Source organism: Gymnogyps californianus, chromosome 18 (genome assembly GCF_018139145.2).
Source record: "Gymnogyps californianus isolate 813 chromosome 18, ASM1813914v2, whole genome shotgun sequence".
NCBI lineage: Eukaryota > Metazoa > Chordata > Aves > Accipitriformes > Cathartidae > Gymnogyps > Gymnogyps californianus.
Window position 1 is genome coordinate 6,658,032 of NC_059488.1, and position 10,775 is coordinate 6,668,806.

The window sequence follows — 10,775 nt, forward strand, 5'->3', positions numbered from 1 at the left end:
AAGAGCAGCGGCACTGAACACACTGCTGCAGCATCTCAGCCTTACGCACTCTGCACAGCAAAGGCCCTTGGGAACAAACGAGAAGTCTCTTACAAAGTGACATTCAAGCAAACCGGCTTTAAACCTTCCTTTTATATTTACAAGGCAAACAGCACTGCTACTTTTAAAGGATCTCTTTTTTTTTTTTGTATTTTTTAAGAGGGTGAAAGAATCTGTAAAAGCAAGTTTGTTTTCTCACTAAAAAATGCCAACCGTGAAAGCTCATGTTCTTATAAAAGAAGTTTTATAACTGAAAGCAAGTTATAGACAAGATTTTACCGACCAAAGAGTTCACAATCACCTGCAAACCGATTCACTACAAGATCACAAGAAAAGCTTTGTAGGTAACACCAGCATGTGAAGGTAGTGACTCTCCCCAACTCCATTTCGGGTCATTGACACAAAATCCTTTATTAGTGGAAAATAAGAACAACTGCAAAGACTTCGGTCTCCGTTCATCAGTATCGCCTATTCATCTTCTTGAATTTCTCATAGTGATAATCATCTGTTGCTTTTTCATTGAGTGGACGTTTGCGATTTGGAGGAGACCCTTCAAAAGAAAGAGAAGGAAATATTATTTCCTGTCCTTTCATCTTCTTGAATTTTTCATAGTGATAATCATCTGTTGCTTTTTCATTGGCTGGACGTTTGCGATTTGGAGGAGACCCTTAAAAGAAAGAGAAGGAAATATTATTTCCCTGTCCTTTCATGGTAGACATTTCTGTAACTCCACCACTTCCCTTATACAGCCCCTTGCTATGTGAAAGGTTATTGCTTTAGCTGTCAATGCTCCTCAACCTGGCACCCCTTGCTGTTTCAGCTTTCATCAAACCCTGTCAGCCAGCTTTGGCAACATGTTTCAGTTGTGACCTTTGCTACTCCATCCTTGGGCATCTCTGAAGACATCCTCCATCCAGAGGGCTTCACGTGTGACCTAGCAGGGGTACATCAAGTGCAATAGCCTCTCATGGACTCAGATTGCTTTGTTTCCCCGCTATCTCAGGGCACCCAGAGAAGAGGAGCTAAGAAGAGCTAGATCATTCCTCTGTGCAAGACCCCTGAAGAGTTTCAGTGTCTCTCCTGATGACATTTCAGATTAGGAACTTACGCTCAGGTTCTGGCCTCTCTGTATCCCCCACTCTCAGTGGACGGGGCTTTGGCTCTTCTTTGTTCCTTCGCACTGGTGCATTTAGCTCCTCATGATAAACTGAAAGAAGGAACACATCAGATAAGGAATATTATCTGGAACAGTGTTATTCAGACGGACACGTTTCTATGGCATTTGTTACAACTGATCTTTAGCAGAAACAACAGAACCTCAGAACAAGCATTCCTGTAATTGGTTTCTATGGATAATCAATACACACAAGATGGAAGACAGCAAATTTCGGTAGCACTATTTCATCAGAAGTGGCCCAAAGACTCTTCATTTCCTTCAGAACACACAAATCTGACTCCAAATCACCCCTGTAAGGTTAGACACAGCAGAAGGCTGCCTTTCCTCCAGATGGCTGCGGTATGAGAGGCTCTCCCGGAAATTAATTCCCATCTCCTGTCTAGTAAGGTCTACGTTTGCTTGACCACCTGTCTGCTTTGGCAGCCTACAAAATGGATTCTCTCCATTACAAACCATCATTTAGAATTGCAGACGAGGCAGGCATTTCCAGCACATGCTCAAGACACAACTTAAAGAAAACATCTTGAAATTTATGAGGCAGTGTCAGCTGGGAGTTCAAGAGCAGAAAGTCAAGCCATGAGTAATATGTCCCTCTCCTTGCTGACGGATGGAAGAAAAAGACCAAGCCAGGTGGGGTCTATATGAGCATCCCAGAGAAAGGAATCAGACAGCTGCTTGTGCTCATACATGAACTAATTTCTCCTGCATCAGACGCCGTCCCAACTGACTGCTTTTCTTCAGCAGAGAAGAGGGTCACACCTGGGTCAGGAGAGCTACGTGAGACTTACATCTGTTGTGCTGGACATAGTTAACAGCCATGTTGGTGGGAACAAAGGAAGTTTCGCTGTCTTTCTTTTTGTTCTGCTGCTCTGCCAGCAGCTTGGCCTTGGCCTCTTCAGTTGAGATTATGTTTTTTATTTTCGCGCTAGAAGAAAAAGGAAAAAAAATACTCATTCATATTTAAAAAGGGTAGTAGGCATAGAAGTGCTAAGTGGATGGATTTGGGGGATAGTAATAGCACTGCTATGGTATCTGATGTATTTTTTGAGAGGAGGCAGTGCTATAGAAACAGATGCTTTGTTTCAAAGGCAAAAGGGAAGCTCGCATCTTTAGTGCATCCCCTTTCAGTGCAGGGCATAAACTGATCCTCCAGAAAGCTGCTAGATTCAAGCCACAAAAATTAAGAGCCTTTTCCCAGAAGTCATACGATGGAGCTGCACTAAAGCCCTATCCCTGTGTAGAACATACTGCATTAGATACCGCGCTAATCCAGAACAAGGCTCAATCCCATCACAGAGCCAAACTGGGGCTGTGTAATCCAGCCATACCGCTGCTCTGCCAATCAACAGTTGCTCATCCTGGCAATTCAGGCCATAACCAACAGATGTATGAACCACGTACTCAATTCCCAGGTCCACTTCAGGAATGCCGCTCAGCATCTGGTTGGACAGCATCTCCTCAGTCTTTTTGGCAGAGGAGACACGGATGTTCTCTGGCAGCTCGTACAGAGAGTCCTCGGCATTCTTAAGCTTCACCTTCTGCTCCTCGTTCTCCACAATCCCCTTTCTCTTCTTCAGCTCAGTCTCAATGTACTTCATCCTAAACAGCAGCACACGAGGGACACACAGGATTTAGTTCTGTTTTCTGTACTCTGTTGCAGCCCTGCTGGGCACAACTGCATCACTGTCCCGATAGCTAGGAGAAAGGAAAGAATAATCTCTCCAAAACAACTCAGCTAACGTCAATTGCAAGAAGCAATTGTCCAAGAAATGATCAGATCCTCCAAGCTCTTTCACAACCAGCAGGGAAGGCTCCCACTGGTATTTAATGCCAAGCTAGCTGGTTGGCACCTCCCAGCTTTGTCCATGAAAAAGCCTTCTCAAGTCTGGCAGCCAGGAGGTGAAAGGGCAAGTGAAAGTTTCAGTGAGAACTGAAAGATGTTCTGGGACTACTCAGAATCCAAGACAGAAAAAAAATAAATTGTGAGGGGAGACCGAAGCCCGAATTCAACATCACAGACACAGCGCAGCCCAACTTACATGTCAGCATCTTCATCCCGCCTGTTGGTTTCAGCTGAGAAGGAAGTTCCCAAGTTTAGATCCTCCTCTTCATTAATCCTAAATGGAAACCACAATGTTTACAGTTTTTTGGGGTTTTTTTTGTTTTGTTTTGGGTTTTTTTGGGTGTGGTTGTCTTTTTTTTTTTTTTAAAACTAATTGGACAAGTTAGGGTAACAGTAACTGGCCAAACTGCATGATGTTAAACTCTTCAGACCTCATATGCACCCACCTGTCCTTGCCTCTTTCTTTCAGCTTCTTCATGTCCACCATTCCCCCAGATTTTATCTTAAATGGGTCATCCTGTAAAATAAGAAATAATGAGAAACCCTGAAGCTTCCCTCTAGTTTAATGCTAGTCTTCGAAATCTGGATAAAACCACAGAGAACATCTAAGTATTGAGCTGTGACATCAATCCTACCCCAGGCCACATTTGCTCCGTGATCGGCTGGACCACACTGATGTTTTCACATCATTACATCTTAGCGCCGAGGTGATGAAAGCATCTAGCACTTACCACAAGTGTTGCTTCTTCTTGCAACTTCTCTCCCACAAGCAGAGCTACAGCGCTAGTCAAGCAGAAAAAGAAAGTAAATAAAATTCAGTGGAAGGAAAACGTATTACCAACAATACTGCGTTTCTTTATCCTTCTCTAAATCTAGCAGATGGTCTCACACACTGTATTAACACTAAACTGTCAATCTTCCTAATCCCTCCACATGGATAGAGGAACCGTTACTGTTTTGAGGAGATGAGAAGTTAAGGCAGATTTTTGTGCCTTACAGCGAGTCACCAAAATAAGGAACAAAGTTCATTTCTGGTGCACATTTCAACTAGCCCATCAGCTAATCAACGGCACTAGATCAGAGGGAAGAGGGAAATTAGGATGGAGGAGGTGTGAAAGTGTCCAATTTAAACCATGTGTGCACTACAAAAGTAATTTGTTGAAAATACATTTCATGGTAAATCCCAATCTTAATCTTTTTCTTCATGGCTGGGATACAGAACAGACTTTGCTCACTGCGTGCCTGTACCAAACTCCCCCTCTTTTCCATCCCCAGGCTTTAATGTAGAAACTCCTTTATCAAGAACATGTTTTTGGCATTATCCGACACGTAACGGTTTCTACTGAAAGGAGGCACATGCCAAGAGAGAAATTTACTGTTACGTTACACCATCGGACAAAACACAACTTCACATCCTTGGTGCTCCATCCCTTACCTCACCCCATTGGGTCGCTTTCTCAGGCTCTGAACTTCTTTCGCTTCCTCAACTTTTAATCTGAAGAAAAAACATCTGACTTAGTACTTGATGCTTTGGTTTTAATTAATTAACTTATTTACATTTTCTGCAGTTAACATGGAATCTTCTAGACAGACTTTGCCCTAAACTTCTGCATATCAGTGTCCACTCTTCTGATTACAGATTAGGTAAATATTTTCTATTTTACTTTATTTAAGCAGCTCCATTACTTTAAGCAATCAGAAAAAACCGCATGGCATCTGCTGGATATGTCCCTTCAAGATGTCTTCCCTCAGCTGAGGAAAGAAGCACCCAAATGTTGAAAGGCTTTAATAAGAACCAATATGGGAAGAACGAGCCAAGGATCACTGGTTTTAGTCCGTTAAGATCTCCAGACGATATTCTCCTCACAGTAAGAGAGGGTCACTAAGTAAGATGAAATAACGCGGGCACCTTTACTCCTTCAACAATTGACACTAGCTAATAAAATAATACAGTCACTGTGCAGGAGAAGGGGGAACTAACGAAGCACTCCATTTACAGCAAAATTAGCAGCAGCTGTCAAGATACGTCAGTGCGTGAGTGACTCCGAAGAAAGTTTATGGTAAATGTAAATGTCAAGTCTCTCTGTATTGACTGACACGCACTCTTAATTTCTTCAGATATGCAGGCTATTCCTAACCATGCACGTCTTTCATATCTGCCATGAACTACGCATCGTAAAATAACTTCCAGAGATAAAACAGTAACAAGGACGATCTTGCTTGGAATGCAAGGATCCGAAAACAAAAGGGACCATCTGCGAGTGCCAATTTCCGAAAGGCAGAAGTGGAAGAGCAATAAACGTTAGAAATGGCGTGCAACGCCAGCAAGAGGGCAGGGGCCCAGCGGAAAGAGAGGGTCCGTGTCGGCCCGCTGTGGCCGAGCGCTGCTCTTGCTGGCTCCCGGTCTTTCAAGGCTCGGCTCCTCGGGCTGCCCCGTCCCATCTGGCCGGCGACAAACGCTCTCCTCTCCTGGCCGGCACATCCCGGAGGAAGGGAGGAGGCAGGCGAGGGGTCTCTGCGGAACAGACCCCCCCATCTCCCAGCGCGGCCGGAGCTGCCGGCAGGGTCAGACACCCCGGCTACCCCCGCGGGGACAGCCAACTTCCCAACCGCCCCCCGCCCGACCCCGTACCCGGGTGGCGATCCCCCCATGGCCGCGGGAAAGGGCTATGCCACGGGCGGCTGTGCCACGGTCCTGCGTGCGGCTGCGGCCGGACACCACGGCGCGACGCGGAGGTGCAGGGTATGACGGTGGGACGTCACAATGGCAGACAAAGTGACGCAGCAACGTGACGGTGCGATGCTGTGACCTAACGGTGCGCACTCGACGATGTGATGTGACGTGACGCAACGCTGTGACACAACAAGCGGTACGTGACGACATGACACTACGGCACGACACGAGGGCGTGACACGACCGGACGCAGCACTGCTGGACTAACGCAGACCCGGGGTCCCGTCCCCGTCCCCCACCGCCGCAGGGCCGGGCGCGCCCGTACGCCCCGGAACCGGTGAGCCCAGCCGGGCTCTCCGCCGGCTCCCGACCCACCTGACCTCCTCAGCGACCTGCTCGTCCTCCTCCTCCTCCTCGGAGTCCTCCCTCCGCCGGCGGAAGGACTTCTTGGCCGGCATGGCGCCGGCTGCTGCGCTGCGGCACGACCGCGACACTGCAGCCCCCCCTCACCAGCTCCGCGCCGGGCGCGTCGCGCGGCGATGACGCCACAGCCCCGCGACGAAGCCGGGCGGCGCCGCCCGTCCGCCAGCACCGCGGGTGGGCAGGAGCCGCCGGCTCCGCTCCCGCTTGTCCTGGCGAACGGCGTCTCCGCCCGCCGCTCCAGCAGCGCGGCCTTCGCTCCGCCGGTTGGGCTGAGACCCCCTCCGTGCCCTCCCGGACCACGAACTATCTTTTCCGATGAGATCCCGTGTAAGTCACGAGGGTCGCTTTGTTTATCGCAGTCGCGCCAGAGCGACCTCCGCCGTGCGCGGCTGTCTGTCAGGGATGCCGAAGAGAAAAGGTGCCTTCGGAAGCGCTGGTCGCACGCCCGTGTTTTAAACCCCGTCCCTTCCAGCGGGACGTGGCTCCTCCACGGCTCCACGTCCAGCTGGTGCCAGACCCCGGCGTGGCCGGAGCGCGAGGCGCCGTGTCCCCGCCGTGCCGTGCCGTGCCGTGCCGCTGGGGTCTCCCGGTTGAGGAGAGCCGGGGTTCCCCCCTCCAGAAGCACCAGCCGCAGCGGACGCCCCGCCACGGGCTGGGCCGGGGGCCGAGCTCCGACCGCTCGGGTAACGCGGGCTCCGGGCGGGCCCTCTGCGTGGGGAGCCCTGGGGAACGGCCTCCCCGGGGCGCGCAGGGCCAGCGCCGCCGCCGCCGCCCGCCTCCTCCCCTCCCCGCCCCGCCGCGGCCCGGCCCCCGCCCCGCCCCCGGCCTGCGCGGCGCCCGCCGCCGCTGCTCCGCCGCCGCCGCCTCCCCGCGCTGCTCGGGGCGCCGCGGCCCTTCCCCGCGCCGGGCCGCAGGGCGCGGCCTACCCGGCGGCCCGGCCTGAGGCGCAGCCCCGCGGCGGGGCGGTGGGCGGCGGCGCCCCGAGCATCCCGCAGGTGAGAGAGGGCTGGGGGCGGCGGCGGCGGGGCCGGGGGACGGTTGGGCCTTCGGCCGGGGGCCCGTCCCGGCCGCTCCGCCTCGGATGTGGTGGTGTGGGGAGGGCGGCCGCGCCGGGGAAGAGGATGATGCAGCAGCAGCAGTAGTAGCAGCGGCCGGAGAGGCTCCGGTCCGGCCTCCCCCCCCCCCCCCCCCCCCCCCGAGGTCCCGCGGTGCCCGGGCAGCGGGGCGGCCCTGCAGCCCACAGGGCCTGGTGCTTTCCCCGGGGCGACGGCGGCCTCTGTGCCCCCGCGACCCTCGGAGTGGGACCCTGCGGGGTGGCCGGTGGCTCTGCTGGTGGCTCATCCTGCCCGAATCCGGCGGCGTGCAGGCATATTGATGTTCAACTTCACTCACGGTTGACAGCTGTAGCGTCTGTTAGGAGAGGACTTGTATTTTGGGGGTCTGCTGCGCTTGAGGAGCGACGTAGCGGGGTGAGGGGGCAGTTCCCGAAGATGTTTTTTTCTTGAAAGCTAAATCTCTAGGTGTGCCGTCGCGTTGTGACCTCCAGTAATAAATCTGTGTTAAAACCTGGTCTCCTTTGCCTGTTCTACATAAAACGCCTGGCTTTCCAATATGTGATGCGGTGCAAACGTCGAGGTAAGAGTCAGAGGCGCCTGGTTCTTCCTTGTCAGCAGGGCAGTTCAGTAAATACTGCTTTCCTCAGTATCTCAAGTATAAAATGTCGCTCAGAACAGCTGCAGATACTCCTTTATCTTGGTAGGTTATGCAAGATGAGCGAGCAGACCTGGTAGTTGTTTTGCAGATGAACAGTGCTGAGATTTCTTTTATTCGTACAAACAGTTACGCCGCAGACCGTGAATGTGCATGTATCTGAAATTCTTGACAGCTGGCTCTAGTTTTGGTACAAAACCACACAGTTGTTTTAAGCAAAAAAAAAACCAACCCAAACCCGAGAAATGTGTTACTGTAGAAGGCAGAGACACTGGGTTTGGCAGCGATTTAAGCAACTGAAAGTAGGTTGCAGTTACTGTGGAATTGTTCTGACACGTTCGTGTACTGTTCTTGCACAGTGGTGCTTGAGAAAGACAGGCTGAAGGACTTGTTTTAAGGTAACTTCTTTTCCCATCATACACAGTACATTTTGACAAGCACAGTGAAGCTTTCTGACAGTGCTTTTATTCAATTCCTAGTTTCCTGAGCAGCATTAGAGAGCTGCGTGCGCCAGCCAAAGCTCTTAGGGCAGAGTTGTGGGCAGGTAGGGATTGAATACTTCTGAACAGTTACGGCTCAAACCTTTTCTGATGCGTTCAGTCAGGGCTGAGAGGTGAAAATGAGGTTTTCCCTGTTTTGTTCAAAAAGGGAAGCCCTAGGTGGGAAGATCAGCCATCCCAGCGCCAGAAAGTTTAAAGGCATGGTTTTTTTGAGTAGAGGGGTGGTCCCGCAGAATGCGGTAAAACCATCCACATCCACAAGGCTGTACTTGACATAGTGTGCTCCAAAACCGGTTCCCAGTTAGCTTAAGCTGGTGAAGACGAAGGGGTCTGGAGTTAATTTTAAAACAATATTTTGTTCATTAGGTTTTCTCGGAAACTTCTTGTGGGAAAGGGACAAGAAATCAAGGAAGGTGAACTAGCAAACGTGGCATTGATACTTTTTTTTATTGGACCAGCTGATGCATTTGGGCTAAGTGGTCAGTTTTGATGAAGGGACTTGGAGCCTGAAAGTGTCCCAGTTTTATGTGTTAGTCAAAGATACTGCGGTCTTGTCACTTGTCTTTTAAGTCAACATATGTTACATGATACTATTTTGCTTCTCTGTGAAGCGGCATGAAATTGCTCAGTTGTTTGTTAAGCATCTCTTCACATGTTACTGAGATCCTGGTTGCAACCACTGTTGTGTTTTCTGGCATGCAAATATGATTTCCTTTCCCTCCAGTTTTGCTTTGCTCCTCCAGTTCAGTTTATTCAGTTCCAAAGAGTGCTGGAAAAACATTTTTATAAAATTATCCGTGAGGTTTGCCTTCTGCCAAGGCAAGGTGCTAGGCCAGCTTTTCAGCTCCCAAGATAAGTGTGCTGATACGGCTTATTGGTTTATCCTTTTTTTTTTTTCCTTTTCTCCCCACTGTCAGTGATTCAGACCAGATAACGCTGGGAATTCTTTCAAATGTCCTCAAAATGTGAAAACAACAGAGAGGAGCAACCATGCTGCTGGAAGTCGTTAACTTCATCAGAACTTTCCACTTCTTCTTTATAATGATGTGGGCTTTTCATATCTGCTTCATTTCCAGCCAATAGTAATATTTTGGGTCCTGATCTGTGTTGTTAATATCGCTTGTCTTCTTTTTTCTTTAACAGCCACAAGTGAGGTTACTTAAACTATGCTTAAGAAACACAAACTCTTCTCATCTCTCTTTTTATAGCTGCATGTTACTGAGACATGTTTAAAGTCTTTTACATACCCATGGACCACCATGAAAGTGTTTATTGTACTCATAAGCATGCAGCTATGAAATCCTCTGTACTTGCGGTGCCTGGATGTAGGAGCCTGGTGGAACAGTGTTGTTACATTTTGTACAGTCTTTGAGAGTTATGTGGCTCATATTGTTAAAAATCTATCTATGAAACGGTAAATTCCTCAGAGACCGAAGACTGGTTATCAGTGTTACAGATCATTTAAGTCTAATTCCCTCTTGCCCAGCTTCATTTACAACAGTAATCATATTTTTCATGATTAGATACATTTTAATTTAGATAAAGTAGTATAATAACTAAACATTAGATTCAGATCAGCACAGGATGGGTGGCATGAAGCCCCTAGACACCATATACTAAATATTTGTGTCTTGGGCTGCAGCGCCCTTTCACTTTTAGTCTAAGTTTCATGCAAACAAGCTAATTAGATGTGTATCTCCTCACGCTGCCTGTGTGTGTTTGGCCAGAGGAAGTCAGTTCAGATCACCACGTTTGTTTTCCCACCCAACCTGCTGAGCTAGCACAGAACACCCAGTTTCTAGGGAGGAAAGCGTAGCTTATCAGTCTAGTCAGGTTCATGAAGTATTCATGGTATAAAAGACCAGTTAAGTTATGTATGTAAAGCATGTAGGAGTTAATGGCAGTTTTTATTTATTGCCATAGGACTCTGCATCATTCAGAGATGCTACGTGATCCAGACAGTCTGGGAGTTTAAGATGAAGAAGAGGGTGGTCTGTGGGTCACTGTAGCACTGTTTTCATTTTGAGGCTACAGCAAATCCATCCCCATCCCTGAAACGCCGTCAGCAGCTGTGCTGCTGAAGCTATGCCTGTGTACTGAGCACCTCCCTACGTTTCTGAACGCACGTTCCACATTGTACAGATTATTAGCTTTATTCGTGTGTTTCCTTCTCCTCCCCATTGCCTTGCTTGCTTACCTACGCTAGCACAATGCAGCCACTCGACAACGGGTGAGAACTGTGCTAGCTAATATGACTGACTCCAGATTTAGATTTGTTTTGATCTCTGAACCTTAAAGATGGGTATTGTAATCTCTAATATACAAAGCATGCTAATTTACCTTCTTACAATCTGTGAGAGCAAATCTGACATGTAGCTGAAAGGAACTGCCCTTTCTTGTCCTAGGAGA

The 10,775-nt window shown here is 49.2% G+C and overlaps 1 protein-coding gene across 1 annotated transcript; it reads right to left on the reverse strand.

The window, feature by feature from the left end:
- Positions 1 to 424: 424 nt before the first annotated feature.
- On the reverse strand, positions 425 to 6,298 carry C18H9orf78 (chromosome 18 C9orf78 homolog). Its single transcript, XM_050908095.1, has 9 exons — positions 6,109 to 6,298; positions 4,495 to 4,554; positions 3,791 to 3,842; positions 3,506 to 3,576; positions 3,256 to 3,333; positions 2,618 to 2,815; positions 2,005 to 2,141; positions 1,148 to 1,246; positions 425 to 589 (listed from the first exon to the last, which is right to left on the reverse strand). The coding sequence occupies exons 1-9, from the start codon at positions 6,189 to 6,191 to the stop codon at positions 498 to 500; spliced, it is 870 nt and encodes a 289-aa protein (XP_050764052.1). The 5' UTR covers positions 6,192 to 6,298; the 3' UTR covers positions 425 to 497.
- Positions 6,299 to 10,775: the final 4,477 nt, after the last annotated feature.

What these genes read in the sequence shown, in the direction of transcription:
- C18H9orf78 (XM_050908095.1), bottom strand. Translation starts at nt 6,191, where the DNA reads ATGCCGGCCAAGAAGTCCTTCCGCCGGCGGAGGGAGGACTCCGAGGAG. An exon ending in CGGGATGAAGATGCTGACAT is followed by an intron (nt 2,816 to 3,255) that starts GTAAGTTGGGCT and finishes GCTGCTGTTTAG; the next exon opens with GATGAAGTACATTGAGACTG. An exon ending in GAAGTGGACCTGGGAATTGA is followed by an intron (nt 2,142 to 2,617) that starts GTACGTGGTTCA and finishes TTTTTCTTCTAG; the next exon opens with CGCGAAAATAAAAAACATAA.